Consider the following 16,297-nt stretch of genomic DNA (forward strand, 5'->3'; position numbering starts at 1 on the left):
CAACGGTTTGTGGTTAATTTGCAATTAAGGGTTGTATGACAATCTCCTGCTGCTTCTTCGTGAACATTCTGATGCAACTCGGCCTCAATCTTGCACTGTACTGGCCATTCATTGTCACATGAGCCTCTCCCCCCCATCCCCATCCACTATGCTTCAATAGATTACCGTAGCACAACAAATGTAAACAAATCTCAACAGGTTTTTTTTATAGACGTTTGCTTACTCCAGTTGCTTGTGGAGCATCAATGACAGGTTTCCGAAATCAATTATAAAAAGTGAACAAGACATGCACCTTTATACAAACACACCCCATCACCAACAATATCAGGCTTGCTGACAGGATGTTAATAATACTCCACTCCCCTTGAACTGACAACAACTGCAGTGCTACTCTGGGTCACTGACCTATTTCCCCACCATGCTTTTGTGGGGTTCCCCCTTTGTGTTAATGTGAATGTGTGTTCACATTATAGTTTTAATTTAGCTGTTGCTGATATGTAAATACAGTTGACCTTGCCCAGTTGTTTACATTACTAATAATTGAAGTGCGTTGTTTACTGGAAGACACATTATGTTACTAAGTTAACTAGTATACTTGTACTGAGAGAATGGATTTGGTATAAAATAATATATTTCTTTGGCCAAATATTACAATTTGCATCCATCCATTTGCATCGTTATTTATTCTGTTAGGCCAACTGTATTACTCCAGGTTATTTCCCTGCTGCCGCTACCACTGTTCAAAGATAGAAACATATGATGTAATCACTAGTCACAGAGATGGGACGTCAGATCACCCCACTCGGCTCCTGAGCTTCCCATTGGTCGATTTCACTGGTTCTACAGGAGGAGCCGCTGCTGCGAGTCAAACAAACTTGTCTTTCAGTAGCTCACGCCTGCTCGGTTCTCATTGGCTGTTGGGGGCAAGCCCACAATAAACACATCCATGCTTTCCCTCAAAATACAGTTTAATAAAATATATGCCTGGTTTTATTTGGATGTGCAGGACTAGGATAAATAGCATGGGTTAATTTATAATATATATATAAAAATACGACATTTATACACAGTAGATAATATCTTCCATACTACTTTTAAATTATATATATGTAGGTATTCTGGAGCCATTATACCAGATTGTTGAGTACATTAATGTCTCATTATATATTGTCGTATTATAAAATGATGGCACATGCTCTACATGCTGTCACCTCTTCAGTCAAATAATCAAAACAAACTTGAAAAACAGGGGACGTGGGAATCCATGTACAAAGGTAGTGATTGGCTGTAGAGCCTGTCGATCAACATCGGCTAGGTGGGTCCCTTTCGGCTACCGCCGTAAGCACGTTAGTGCTGAATGAGCTTCAGTGTTTGGCTTGGTTTGACAAGTTTCCCTGGACGATCATGGGGGTATGAGTGAGTAGTTAGTTAGTACATCACTCAAAAGTTGCAGCACACTGCGCATATTTCAGGTAGACTCGGAGTCTGACGATTTGACAAATGTAGGGACGTGATAAGTTGTCCATGTTTTCCCATTTTGAGCCAGCAAGTCAAGTCTAACGTTACCTACATCGGGAAGCCAGACACAAGAGTAAAGATGAACGGCCTGTCTTTTGACGATCCTTCGTTGGATAATCTGGATCCAACACTGTCGCTTAATGACCCCAGCGATATTGACACGGCCCTCTTAAACGACATTGATGGTAAGAAATTAAGCGTTTGCTAGCTAATCCAGTCGCATTTAACGTTTGTGGCTAACCTAACAACACTGATTCTAACATAACACTAACGTGAACGTTACCTCATGCATGCCATGTGTGTTTAGTTTTAGTTGCCTCCTGTGTTTTACATGTAATGCACTAACGTTACCAGTCAATTTAAAATGTTGCAGCTCACAGCGTAGCTTTCATCAGCCATCATTAACGACTAGCTAGCTAACGTTAACCATTTAGCTAACGTTAGCTAGTATCAGTTGGAGGTTAGCTGAGGTGATAATAGGCGGCCTTGTTTACAGTGCTATGAATTACACTAACGTTATCTACCATAATGTCGTTATAGTAACCGACTTTTTAGAGCGGGTTAGCTATGCTAATAGACGAGGCTAACGTGCTGCTAAATGGTCGTGAGTGCGCCCCGCCCCCAGTCTGCTCCACAGACAAGGGTTACTGTCGTTCATTCCTCCGCGTTGGGTTCACTACCTCAGTTGACCGCCTTCACAAATCTTATGTATCGCTTTTTGGAAAAAAAAAAAAAAAAAAAAAGATTATAATTTTGTGCTCTATTGACACAGTTCGTTTTTTTCTTATGTTTCTTGTAAACACGTGCTTGTTGTTTGCAGTAACGTTATATACTTTTTTTATTAAAAAAACAAACAAACAAACAAAAACTGCATCTTCTGTGCATTAATACTGGCGTAGCAATTCAAATGTTTATGTATGTGTTATGGTCACATTCTCATCACACGTTTGATGTAGCTAATGTAGGGATGTAACGTTAGAGTAATGGAAACCATTTCTAATTATTACTAATCAGTTACTGTAATAGCTAATATGTATTTGTATGATAATAGTCAAAGTGTATTTGTACAAAGCACCACTGCGTAAACTGTAGATGGTAAAAAGCAAATCCTGCAGACGTGCTCGTCATCTTTCTAAATTTGACCGACAGTAACCCTTGGTGATGCTGCTCTATGGTAACCTCGCGCGGAGCCACAGACAGCGCTCTCTCTTTCCTGTCTTGGGCAAGTCTCTGAGACGCGCTCTGATTGGTCAAGAGCGATCACCTCATACAAAACACTGGACTACAAATCAAGGGTGCTGCGTTTCACTGCAGACACAACATACACTTAGCTTTTACCTCAATATATTCCTGTTAAACTTCATCAGGTCCAAATTAGAGATTATAAAATATTTTGATAATTTGGCATCTTTCTACAGCAGAATATATATAATCTCATAACAGTGGCTTAAATACGCTTTGAACATGATATTTATCATATTGATTTAAAAGCATTACCCATTAAACCACAGCCGTTTGTATGGTAAATAGCCTACATTTTGGAACATTTTAGAGCTCTTATGCTCAAATCTTTCAAATGGGAACCCATTAGTCAATAGTTACCACTGTAGGAAAAAAATAAATAAATAAAAAATGTCCTGTCTAAAAAGTTGGAGCATTTACAAAATGTTGGAGGCACTTTTTTTTTATGTGAAATGAGCCCAGATTAAAATGCATACAGAAATCACCACCTTGTGCCAACATGAGTGAATAAAAAACATACTATGCTATTAGCACTGCATGTAACACCGCTTTGCTTGTTTATGTATGTTGGAGATGGAAATTAAATTAATTGAATGAAAATAAAATGATGGCTTAATGTAGGATTAGGATTTTGGCCTAAACTGGTAAATATTTTACAAAATCCTCGGGGCAATTTTTGCCCCTTAGTCATGTTTTTTTAGGGGCATTCTGAGATTTCTTGGCGCATTTTCGGCCTTTGCCCCCCTTAATTTCTGACACTGATCGTTGCGAGACCATAAGTTAGTTTCATGGCTCTTTCATATGTTTGTCACAGTACAATGGATCGGTTTTCTGCTTTTCTGACTGCACATGGGTTTACAAACATTCAATATAGAAAGTACCATATATGTGTACCTGGTGCTTGGTGTGTTTGATTGTGTGTAAGGCTTTGTTGTGTTTGTACTGTGTATGTCAGCATGCACTGTGACAAGGGTTTAATATTTATCCATTCAGATCCAATTTAGGTTATTATTGAATCCTGGTTCTAATTCATGTCATATTTTCTAAGTATGAAAAGCAACCAAAATGTGTGTTATTTTAGCTTTTTCAAGCTGCCTCAAAATTAATTTGTCATATTATATATATTATAGTATTTGGTGATTCCCATTTGTGGGGAAAAATCCTAAATAAAGAATAATACAAATATATAAAAAAAGAAAATGCTACTGTGAAGTTGTTTTCAGTATTTAATAAGCCAAACTGAAAACAATGTTTCTCAACAAATGCCCAGGTCTCATAAATTCGAACTGCTTCCAATTCAGAACTGCAGATCTCCACTGTCTGTGCACCAGAGTTATCTTTGAAAATTCTTATTTATCTTTCTACTTGTTGGCTCTGCTTTCTCTCCCTCTTCAGACATGCTACAGCTCATCAGCAACCAGGACATGGAGTTTGGAGGACTGTTTGATAACCCTCCATACACAGTGCCTCCTCCCACCCAAGAGCTTCCTGGTTTGACCCAGTCCATCACTTCACCTGCCCCTCCAACCACCACTACCACACCTCCACCTTCATCTTCCTCTTCCATCCTAAGCAGTAGCCCCCACCTGGATGCGCTCCTGGGCCCACCCATCACCCGTAGTTCCTCCACGCCAGACAAGGCCTTCCAGCCTCCCACCTTCCAGCAGTCCCCCCTGGCCCAGGTGCCCAACTCCACACAGAGGCAACAGCAGCAGCCAGCCTCCCCGCAGCAGGCTCAGAGCCTCAAACAGCCCCAGGTGGAGCAGCCCCAACCCATTCTCAGCCCGTCCTCCCCCGCCCAGGCAGCTTCACCTCATGGCTCGCCAGCACCGAACCCAGTTTTTAGCTCCATGCCCCAGGCCCTCTTCACCTCGCCTGCACCTCAGCCTCAGCCTCAGCTGCAGCTGCAGCCACAACTTCAGCCCCAGTCTCAGTCACAACCGGTCCAGACCAACTACAGCAACCATATCAGCTACACAAGTAAACACTCTTTGATGGTGATGAGGGTTTATTCTAGTGCCTATCGTGGCTACCTTTTTGAGTTAGATAGTACAAGATAGATATCTACAAGTCCTTAAAATGACTTTTAAAGAAGACATTAGTGCTACGTTATTTTAGCCAATAGGAGCTATAATGTTTGGTTTTGAAACTGGTACGGTTATCAATGTTATTTCTTCCGTGATTATACTGTCCTTCTCAATAATAGGTGTAAAGGGTGTTTTCCTGCATGCATTGCTATTTTATTAGCTCTTGAGATATAGGGCGTCGACTCCTGGGCTATTCAGAATGAGAATTCACACAAACCAACACATGTATTGCATTTACCAAGCTAGGACACTAGTTTATTCAACCTCAGCAGAGGGCCAAGTCCTGATCTAATAGACTTTGCTCAGTGGCGTGAGAGTCTGTGAGCTAAATGAAAATGCCTTGCCTTGTCTGGGCAATACCCATTGTTATTGTACATACGGAATATCTGCAGCCATGTCCACCGAAAACGTTAACACCTGATTGTTACCGGGTATTTTTTTTCGTAGTGGGAAGTAGTAAATTAAACGTTGCTTTTGAATTATTATAGATGCAATAAATGTGTATTAATTCTTTAAAACTTCCTGACCCTGGTACTGACAGGTGATTGCAATGGCTAGCCCAGTTAGTGCTGATAAGAAACACAAGGTGACACACTGTTGCTGTCACTTATTTCCAGTGAGATTGCATTTCACCTATTGGCCTACAAACCCATATAATAGACAACCAGTACAACCTAAACCAATAGACAATGGCCTGCACAGTGTCAAGTGTAGTAGAGTTGCATGGATAACCAATATCACCAATACAAATATCACATTTATTTTTATCACATTTATTACCTTTTTTATAGGCCAATATCAGTGTGTTTTTTCGTGTTAATACCAATTCAGGCTTAGTACAAATGCTGGCGTAGACATTATAGGAATTTGTCTTAATGTAAAAAAACTTGATGTAACATGTGACCTGCCATTTCAAAATTAAAAGATCACAAAAGTGTTGACAAACGGCCATATCACAGCAGTAAAAAGAATATAATAATACCTATTTGACATTGCTTTTTAAAGCTGATATTGGCTGATAGCGTTGTCGTGGGTATTTCACACAATTGTACTGTATATGTTTGAATTAAGTCTGAAAAATCTTTTGCACAAATATTTTCCAGCTGCCAGTGTGAGCCAACCCACAGCCATCTTGTCATCATCACCTCCAAATGTTCAGCCAGTGACCATCCAGGCTCAGCTCCCAGGGCTGACCACCACTTCTCCTCTCCTGGCCACGTCAGCGAGCCCACCAGTTCAAACGATTGCACCCCACATACAGCAAGTACCTGTAAGTGTGTTAGACTGGCACCTGAATGAGCCTGAATGGACTTGTACATGCACAATAAATGCAGTGCACTCCTTGTTTGTGTATTATGGAACCAAAAGCCAGTGTTTCTTCTCAGGTGTTGCTGCAACCCCAGTTCATCAAGGCTGAGTCTCTGCTGCTGACCACTCTGAAGCACGATCCCTGCATGGTCACTACTATGGCCTCATCCCTGGCCACCACCACCCCAGTACAGAGCACTTCACTGCAGGTAGGCACACCATGTGCAACTCAATACTGAGATCATACTGTGATCAAATATGATTTTACTATGCATTCTTTAGGTAATTGTCTCCCTTATTTTCTGCCCCCTCTCGTGTGCCACCATATTTACCTCTTCAGGCCTTTATGGGCGGTGGCACCATCCTGACCACGGTGCCTGTCATGGTGGACACTGATAAGCTGCCTATCAACCGCATCGCCATCAGCGGTAAGCCAGTGGGCCTGCCACACAAGGGAGAGAAGCGCACAGCCCACAACGCCATCGAGAAGCGCTACCGCTCCTCAATTAATGACAAAATCCTCGAGCTCAAAGATCTGGTGGCTGGTACTGAGGCCAAGGTAGGAAAGGATATCATTTAACTTGATTGCAATCTCTTCATGTCAACGAAAACCTGGCAACTGCATTGAGAAGAGAAGAGGAAGAAGCTAATCTTATCATTTTATTTCTACTTTCTCATAGCTCAACAAGTCTGCAGTGCTGAAGAAAGCCATCGACTACATCCGTTACCTTCAGCAGACCAACCAGAAACTCAAACAGGAGAACATGGCTTTTAAAATGGCAGCCCAGAAAAACAGTACGTGCTTAAAACCTGTCTTACTTTTTTATTTAATAACAGCTTCTCTGCAATTTATTTCAATTCCTTGAAAGTAAGTCATTCAGTTGACCTTTTGTGATGAGGTCTGTTGATAGCTACTGTTATCCTGAAATGAAAGAAGTGAAAATGGTCTACTATGGCATCTAAGTAAGTGAAATTGAATTGATGTCTTTACTTTTGTACCACTGATTGACGCTCTAACTGCTCTCCTCGTCTTTCCTTTCCCTTTTCTTCAGAGTCTCTCAAGGACCTGGTTGCCATGGAAGTGGATGGACCGGCTGATGTGAAGAACGAGCTGCCCACCCCGCCAGCCTCTGACGTGGGCTCCCCCAGCTCTTTCTCACACTGTAGCAGTGACTCAGAGTCTGACAGTCCGATGGGGGAGGACACTAAGGTATGCAGTAGTATTGTGGCGGAGTTTTGACAGTCAACAGGTTAAATCCTTAATCAATCACCACTGTACTTTATCAGCGAAATAAAATATGTAGTTACTGTCTATGTAACTTTTGTCACATTGATCTTATCTCTCTGATCTCTCTTCTACTTAGCAGCCTAGTGTTGGCATGTTAGACAGATCGGCAGCAGGAGGCAGTGCTGGCGGCATGTTGGACCGTTCCCGCATGGCTTTGTGCACGTTCACCTTCCTCTTCCTCTCCCTCAACCCTCTGGCCGCGCTGCTCTGCTCATCTGGCAGCAGCTCAGTTGGAAGCCCCTCAGCCACTGCCACCCATCACGCAGGAAGAAGCGTCCTGGGTGTGGATATCGCAGGTAAAATGAAGCCACTGTCAGTAAGAGTGCCAAAAAAAAAGAGCAGGTTTGAAATTTTATAAGAATCTAATTTCATGTGATGTATTCTAAATTATTCCTCCAGAATGATAAATTAAAATGTGTTTTCTGTAGCGGACTCATGGGGCTGGATGGACTGGATGCTGCCAACTATACTGGTGTGGCTACTGAACGGTATTCTGGTGTCAGGGGTTCTGATCCGACTGTTGGTGTATGGAGAGCCTGTTACCAGACCTCACTCTGGATCCTCTGTCTTGTTCTGGAGGCACCGCAAGCAGGCTGACCTGGACCTAGCTAGAGTATGTCTCTCTCCTCCCCACACACACACACACACACACACACAATACAAACTTAACTAATTTAATGATCCTCATGGAGACATTTGATGATTTTAAAAGCGACATCCCATTCCAAAAGAAAGATCTATATCCCCATGTTCTTCCTCAGGAGTTACCTTTTATCTGTTCTTCCTCATCATCACTGATCTCTTTCACCTTCCCCAGGGAGATTTTGCCCAGGCCAGTCAGAACCTATGGACCTGTCTGAAGGCTCTAGGTCGTCCTTTGCCTATCTCTCAGTTGGACCTAGCCTGTTCTGCACTCTGGTCCCTGCTAAGATTCTGCCTCCAGCGCCTTTGGGTGGGCCGCTGGCTGGCTGCCAGGGCTGGGGGCCTGCGATCTGACCGCCCCCTGAAGGAGGACGCCTGCAAAAGCAGCCGTGACGCCTCCCTTGTTTACCACCGTCTGCACCAGCTTCACATGACAGGTCGGTTGGTGGGAAAAACCCTGTTTCTAAATTAAATCAGTGTGGGAGACTGAACACTGTAGGGTGGCTTATTGAAGTTACAGTATCTCAGGTGATTAAAGAGCGAACTCAGCTCCCCTTTTTTGCTGCAATGTGACTAAACCTTTTTATGATTATTGCATCACTGTTATTCTCTGTAAAATAATATATATAAGTAAATAAACATTATTTTCTTGTTTTATATCTGTGCATACAGGTAAGCTGAATGGTAGCCATCTGTCAGCAGTGCACATGGCTCTAAGTGCGGTAAACCTGGCAGAGTGTGCTGGCTCCTGTCTGCCTGTAGCCAGTCTGGCTGAGGTCTACGTCTCTGCAGCTCTACGGGTCAAAGCCAGCATGCCAAGGATCCTACATTTTACCTCTGTAAGTTCCCTTTGTTTGCACATGCACGTCATTTATAATGTCCTATTTCATTTAATTGTTTTTGCGTGGATGCTGCCAGAATAAGTGTAATTGCACATTATCCTGTTTAGAGTTCAAATGGTATACACTTAGTAGACGTCTTTCACGTGTAATTAACATGACCATGGGACTTGCTGAAACATCATTAGTAAACTATAAGCTGTGTAATTCTGCCCACATCCAACTAAAAGAAAAGAAATGGGAGTGCAGAACTTAACTTTGTTTTTGTTTTTTTAATTCTGATAGCGTGTGTTCCTGAGCAGTGCCCGTCAGGCGTGCCTGTCGTCCAGTGGCAGTGTGCCTCCAGCTATGCAGTGGCTGTGTCACCCACTAGGTCACCGCTTCTTTGTGGATGGGGATTGGGCTATTCGCAGCACTCCCAAAGAAAGCATCTACAGCCAGGCTGGCAATACTGGTCAGTGCAGACAAAATGTGTTCAATAATGGCTAATTTGTCACCTCTTCAAATTTGTCACATAAGGCCTAAACTCCTGTTTTTTTACATGCACACTCATGTTAAGGGTCTGTTGGTACTCTTACAGTGGATCCTCTGGCCCAGGTGACTCAGGCATTCAGGGAACACCTCCTGGAGAAAGCTCTTTACTGTGTAGCCCAGCCTCATGGAGAGAAAAGCCCCAGTCAGGGAGAGGGGTGAGAAAAGAAAACACACTTTTTAAAAAAAAAAAAAACTATTCACCCCATTGTATACCATTTATTGACTATTTGACAATAAACACTTAGGATAGAATAATGGGCTATAAACAATAAACTTGTAATAATAGATTTGAAATTGTCATTGTATGTTCATGTGGCGGCAAAATAACCATTCCGTATGTTTCTCTTCTCAGGGAGTATGCTGATGCCCTGGAGTACCTCCAGCTGTTGATTAGTGCGTCAGATGCAGCTGGTGCCACCTCCCAGTCCTTTGCTATTGGCTCCAACATGGCCACTGTAACTGGTAAGTCACTGTCATTGCTGTCAACGACACATTTATTTGTCCGAGAAGATTGAAACCAACCACAGGAAGGACAGTATCTTGAAAATAAAGGAAAACTTAAGGCGCTTTTTAATTATATAACATCAAATAACATTATTGCCAATTAATGGCAGCAGTTTTGGAATCCCAGCCAAAAAACAGCTTCTAAAACCTTGGCAACCAAAACACTCACTGACTGAGACTACTTATGTTACTTAATTACATCAACACATTCAAGTGTAGATTTGCTTCATTGCTGCTTATCGTCTCTGAGAGAATTGCATTTGCTTTTTCCCCACATCTTTCAGTCACCTTCCCTGGGAATGCAAAATAAGAATCAGTGAGATAAAGTTCATTTTTATACTTTTGGGACTGAGGGTTGACTTCCACCCTCCCACCCCTTTCCTTTATCCTCACTGATCACAGATCTGAGCGAAAAGGGGATAGGCGAAAGGGAGGCATCCACTAGATTGCTTCATCTATCTTTTGCGCTGTCAAATCGGTGATCACCTTGAGAGGAGGGAGGGAGGGGAGGAGTGTGTGTGTTTTGCACATTAAATGTAAACGTGGACAGTGAGGGATTCAAATATTTGCATGTTTGTTTGCCTGCGGGGGTTTCGCCTTTGACTCTTTTGGTTTTAACATCCAGGCTGTGACCCCCACTCAAAGTGGTGGTCCTCAGTTACCGTGGTGATCATCAACTGGCTCCAAGGAGATGACGCCGCGGCGGAGAGACTGTATCCGACTGTTGAGCACCTACCCCGCAGTCTGCAGAACGCAGAGTAAGTTGGACATACACACACTGGAACTTCTGCAGCCAGCCTAAGAGTGTGTTGCATAACGCACACACACACACACACACACATGTCCACTTATTTAACCTGTGCCCTCTGTCTCTTTTTCACCTTGCTCTGTCAGGAGTCTTCTGCCCAAGGCGTGTCTGAACACATTCAGGGCGGTGCGGGCTCTGCTGTCCAAGCCTGAAAACTGCCAGCTGAGTCTGAGCTACAGCGACAAGGCCAGTGCCCTGCTCCGAGACAGCCTCAACCTAGGACCACACTGTCACAGCTCCAGTTTAGACAAGGTACATTCTCTCACGCACACAGGCTCAAGCACTTGCAGATTTGTGCGCATTAAAGTGATTTTTTTTGTGAGGGCAACAGTATCCACATTAGAAGTATTAAAAAAAAAAAAAAAACGTATACACACGAATGCACACAGTGACAGATGTGCCTACACGTGCGTGTATAAAATTGTAAACACAAACAGTTGGCCACACATAATCACTTGAGTACACACACACACACACACACATACATACACACACTTCACACACACTTCACAATACTAAGCACAGACTGCGGATCCCCTGTACCTACCCTCTGGCGTTCAGCAGATGGTGATGCTGGTGGATAGGTAGCTCACAGTGTGTGCACGTCTATGGCCAGAGCTGTGGTGCATTGTAGTTGCATTGCATGTGTGTCTCAGCGGAGTGCAATGCACCTGCAGTGCAACACAGAGCTGGGCCACTAACCGCAGAATACACACGCACATACTGAGGTTGAAAAATGCCCTTCAACTTTGGGTAGAGCTCTGTCACGTCACCCAAAAATATTTGAGAATAGCAGCTGAAGTTTGACTTGCTTAATATTACAATTATCAACTACAAACAGTTGTCGTAGAAACACATTTTCTTCATAAGCATATCCTTCAATTTTAAGTCTAAAACGGAGACCAACCTTCTGAAAATAACTTATATAAATACTTAACTACACATTGCTCACATTTCAGTATCCAGGTCATCTGTCAGTGATGTTACTGTACTGCATCAATGGCTGTTATGGCAGTGATATTGCTAATCCTAATCTTGTCCATTTCTCTCCTCTAGGTTGTCCAGTTGCTCTTGTGCGATCTCTTATTGGTGATGAGGACCAACGTGTGGCGCCTGCAGCAGCAGGGGGCCGGTCCTGCCGGGTCAGGGTTGGTGAGTAGCAGCGGCCCCCCAGGGGTCCACCAGGCCTCCCCGCCGGAGCTCCAAGGCTTTCAGCAGGATCTCAGCTCCCTACGCAAGCTGGCACACAGCTTCAGGCCTGCAATGCGAAGAGTACGTATAACAGTATAGAGCTCAACAGTGACCGCCCACTTTTTTTTGGCTCTGTCTCCGGAAGTGTTTTTCCCCATTCAGTTGTTTCATTGACATTTCGAAAATTGCTTATATATAGAGTTTTAAGTCTGGAACCAAGCCAACCAGCTATGAGTTGAATAGTGAGCATAACACATTTGATTCGGTGCAAAAAAACATTTTGAAAAAGGCAAAAAAGGCAAAGGTACAATACCGTGTACATAAACTATCATAGACTTCAATGGTAGAAGCTCGCTCTAGCCGTTTGCGGTTTCGCAGGTATGGTAAACGTTTCTATGGTAACAGCGAGTTGGACCAATCAGAGACGTTGCTGTTACGCTTAGGATTGTGGGTAGTGTAGGGTAGTTCTCCATTAAATTGCAGATAAAACAAGGTGGATTTCATACAGACTTCTAGCTTCTTCAGGAGCAGAAACCTTCGTTTCAAAACCACGTAGCTCGGGGTCAGTCTACCTCGGATGGTTTAGACATTATGACCAATATTCTAAATCCTTATGGAGAAAATCAATGGGATTTTTACTTCCGGAGTCAGCTGTGGGTGGGACTGTTGAGGTCTATTAGTCACTACATTTTAGTCATTTAGCTCATACAAGTACGTAGTTAGACTTAGAGTGAGCAGTTATGGGGATTTGTTGTCTTGCTGACCTACAGTCAAACTTTTGTGTCTTCTAGACTGTTTTCTAATCTTATTTTTTCTGTCTAATTAATACACAAGCAGACATCCAAATAGCATGATTGAACTCACCTATGCAGCTCCTTTATTGGTGTGTTTGCGTTGTCAGGCACTTAAAACCATGACTCATCAGAATGTGCCTTAAAATCCTCAGAAACCAGCATGTAGAAGATTGATGCACAGGCTTCAAAACAGATTATGTGCTGTACATACCTGGAATAGCATATATAGCATACATACAATCCAAATACGTCCTGTTCACATATTTGCAAGCAGTCCACGATACAATTCTCTGTGGAAATTAGCTGGGAGGTGTTGCAACACACACACACCCCCACCCCCACCCCTGAGGCAAGTGTTTAGCAGCGTTGTTCACAAGGCTTCAAAGTCTTTCTGAGATAGAGCTGAATATTCTGTATGAGTCATTGTCCCTCCTCCTCCTCCTCCTCCTCCTCCTCCTCCTCCTCCTCCTCCTCATGACTCTTCCCTCCATCTCTTTCCAGTTGTTTCTTCATGAAGCCACTGCCAGGCTGATGGCAGGGGCCAGTCCCACCCGCACACATCAGCTCCTGGATCGCTCACTGCGACGCAGGGCAACGCCCGGAGCCAAGACAGGTGTGTGTGTGTGTGTGTGTGTGTGTGTACACATACTTTTGTTGATTTTTATTGTTACCCACTCTGCACAAGTCATTCTGTCTGCAGGCAGAATTGTTTTATTAGCTTTTTGCTGCTCTTGATGTGTTTTATTGTTATAGAGCAAACCTTAATTTCTTCAAGTGCGATATTTTCTAGCAATTGCTGTATTTGCTGTTCATGCACTGCCTATTACGTCATGAATGCGGTAACATCATTTCTGACAGATAAGATCAGTTCAGGCTTTTAGTTTCGGTTAGGTTTTTTTCTGTGTACTGAGTATACTGAGGTATCGTAGGTAATGAGAGGCTCTGATAACATAATCATAATTGTAAATTATGTTTGAGTTAAATTACTGCTGTATCAAGCTGTAGTTAGCATTAAAGTAGATTCAAGTTATTATATATATATATATCTATATATATATAGATATATATATAGATATATATATATAGATAGATAGATAGATAGATAGATAGATAGATAGATAGATAGATCGATCTATCTATCAGCTTCTCATCTATTTTGCCCAATTGTTCACGGCACTAAATCCTATCAGTAATTAAAGGTTGGTTAGAGATTGCTGCAGTCTGATTGGGCATTGGTGGCTGATGGCATCGAAAGCTCACCCGAAGTACCACGGTAACGTCGTTCTTTGTGTTTTTGTGTGCAGAGGAGTGTGAGACGCGGCCAGGCCAGCGGGAGCAGGCAGAGGCTGTGATGCTGGCGTGCCGCTACCTTCCTCCCTCCTTTCTGTCTGCTCCCGGCCAAAGGGTGGGCATGCTGGCGGATGCCGCCCGCACCCTGGAGAAGCTGGGAGACAAGAGGACCCTCCACGACTGCCAGCAAATGATCATCAAGCTTGGCAGCGGCACCACCGTAACCAACAGCTAGAGAATTTTTTTTGGGAGGGTGGGGGGGGGCTGAGAGACATGCATGGATACTGTATATAGAAACATCTCTGAAATACAAAAATGCACACAGACAGAAAAGAAGCTATTAAACAGATTTATTAAACTATCCAGATTCACATCAAACTGACAGGATTTTCTTCCTGGACTGTCCTTCCCATCACCCCAACCCCACATCAGGAAGCACTTGTAGAGCTCACACTCTTGTTGCAATGGATTATAACCAGAATAAAGGAAGCATTTTTCTCACTTTACGAGCTGAATCCCCTTGTGAGAATGTGTTGCAGGGACACAGTTTGACCACAGAGAGGAGCCACCACGTCCTCTTATTTTGTGTGTGTGTGTGTGTGTGTGTGTGTGTGTGTGTGTGTGTGTGTGTGTGTGTGTGTGTGTGTGTGTGTGTGTGTGTGTGTGTGTGTGTGTGTGTGTGTGTGTGTGTGTGTGTGTGTGGCCCCGCACTTATTGAGTATAGTCCCCCACGCCCGATTATTTTGTGACATAGATGCACTATAGGCAGGAGTGCTCAGTGGGTTGGAGTGGTGGGCTGCCCTGATTGGCTGCAGAGTGAGTCTTGTTCGTAGGAGGAAAAGGACCGAAGTCGGATTGGTCCGACCGTGGGCTCGTTCAGTGGGAAGCCACTCCGCAGGTTGTTCAGATAGTGTTAAAGTTGATTTGAATCATGATTTAGTGGTGATAATCTGAGGAGAGGTGACTCACTGTACAGCTCTGTGTGTCTATCTGCACTAGCCCCGCGAGGCTGATTTCAATGAGATAAATAATAATATGGCTTTTTCATAGAGGTCATTTTTTGTTTTGCTGTGTACATATTTTAAAATGTATTTATAATCTGTATGGACTTTGATTAAGCAGTATTTTGCATAAACAGCTTATTTGCTTCCCCTAAAACCAGTTGTATGTGGTAGCTTTTGACCAGGCCCAAATAATGTTGTTACTGTACTGTGTTGCCATGGTGATGAATGTCAAAATGGAGACAGTTTCAAGGTATTTGCGTCACATCGTCTTACTCAATTGACCTTTTGCACTGTTGCACACGTATGCAACTATGATTACAAAAGAAATTGGCAGCGTCCAATTCTGGCATCACCAACCGACAACTCGAATTATAACGTGAACCTTTGGCACTTTTGCAACAAGTTACATAATGCAGACACTTTCAAAATAATTAATTTTTTCCAAAGAAGGCCTGTAGTGAATCTGCTGGTTTTTCCTTTGAAGCTCCAACATAAAGAGCAATACTTGCTCTTTCAGTTATTATAGTTTCATGCGCATAGAGAACCACCGTTTATTGATTTGTAGAGGACTGTGAAAAAAAAAAAACTTTGGCATGTGTTTTTGTCCCAGAATCAGTATGTGTTTTTTTTTTTTATAGTGTGTCACTAATGTGAAAGACGTTGGATTGAGATGAGTGAGCCATGTCTAAAGGTATTATTCGTGTGTCCTTTAACTGACATCTCTCTCTCGTTCTTTGGTTTCATCCTTTTTATGATGTAAATATTAAAGCATTTTGTAAAGAAGACTAGTGTTTCCTGTGGTGCTTAACATTTTAATGCAACTAATGGACTTTAATACCACATGATGATAATGATGATAAATTAAGTAATTAAAAGTCTCCCTTCACTAAACTCAAAATTATGCAAATAGGTTATGTATGTAAAATGGGATAAAAGTTTTGCAAAAAGTGGTTACAAAAGAATCTGTTAGTGTTTTCCAAAACCCAATTATTTTCTCAGTGTTTTTGTATGCAAAGGCCAAACGTTAATTAATGTCAGTAGTTGGCTGTAATGTGCTTTCTTAAATGCAGATTAAGAGTAGGTTTTTATTTTTCTAATTTTAATGCTTAACATGTTTGTTAATATCAGATATGACTGTGGTGATGATGGGATGTGTTAATATGGCTATAGCAATGAAAATTAGTCTTTTTTTATTTATTTCAAAAGTCACTTTTACTTGGTGAACACAGAAAATATGCTGATCCAAAT

At 42.5% G+C, this 16,297-nt stretch overlaps 1 protein-coding gene across 4 annotated transcripts; it reads left to right on the forward strand.

The window, feature by feature from the left end:
- Positions 1-1,318: 1,318 nt before the first annotated feature.
- Positions 1,319-15,834, forward strand: srebf1 (sterol regulatory element binding transcription factor 1). Of its 4 annotated transcripts, none has more exons than XM_031312972.2 (19): positions 1,319-1,703; positions 4,156-4,740; positions 5,951-6,117; positions 6,233-6,364; positions 6,496-6,714; positions 6,836-6,950; positions 7,208-7,365; positions 7,523-7,739; positions 7,872-8,056; positions 8,261-8,522; positions 8,758-8,924; positions 9,210-9,378; positions 9,484-9,613; positions 9,811-9,920; positions 10,588-10,720; positions 10,857-11,022; positions 11,827-12,042; positions 13,257-13,368; positions 14,060-15,834. In XM_031312972.2, the coding sequence occupies exons 1-19, from the start codon at positions 1,598-1,600 to the stop codon at positions 14,278-14,280; spliced, it is 3,570 nt and encodes a 1,189-aa protein (XP_031168832.1). In that variant the 5' UTR covers positions 1,319-1,597; the 3' UTR covers positions 14,281-15,834. The 4 variants fall into 4 exon arrangements, with proteins under 4 accessions (XP_031168832.1, XP_031168831.1, XP_031168834.1 ...); XM_031312971.2 differs by having other exon boundaries at positions 1,320-1,703; positions 7,520-7,739; XM_031312974.2 differs by having other exon boundaries at positions 1,320-1,703; positions 9,505-9,613.
- Positions 15,835-16,297: the final 463 nt, after the last annotated feature.

The sequence above is a fragment of the Sander lucioperca genome, chromosome 21 (assembly GCF_008315115.2).
Source record: "Sander lucioperca isolate FBNREF2018 chromosome 21, SLUC_FBN_1.2, whole genome shotgun sequence".
NCBI lineage: Eukaryota > Metazoa > Chordata > Actinopteri > Perciformes > Percidae > Sander > Sander lucioperca.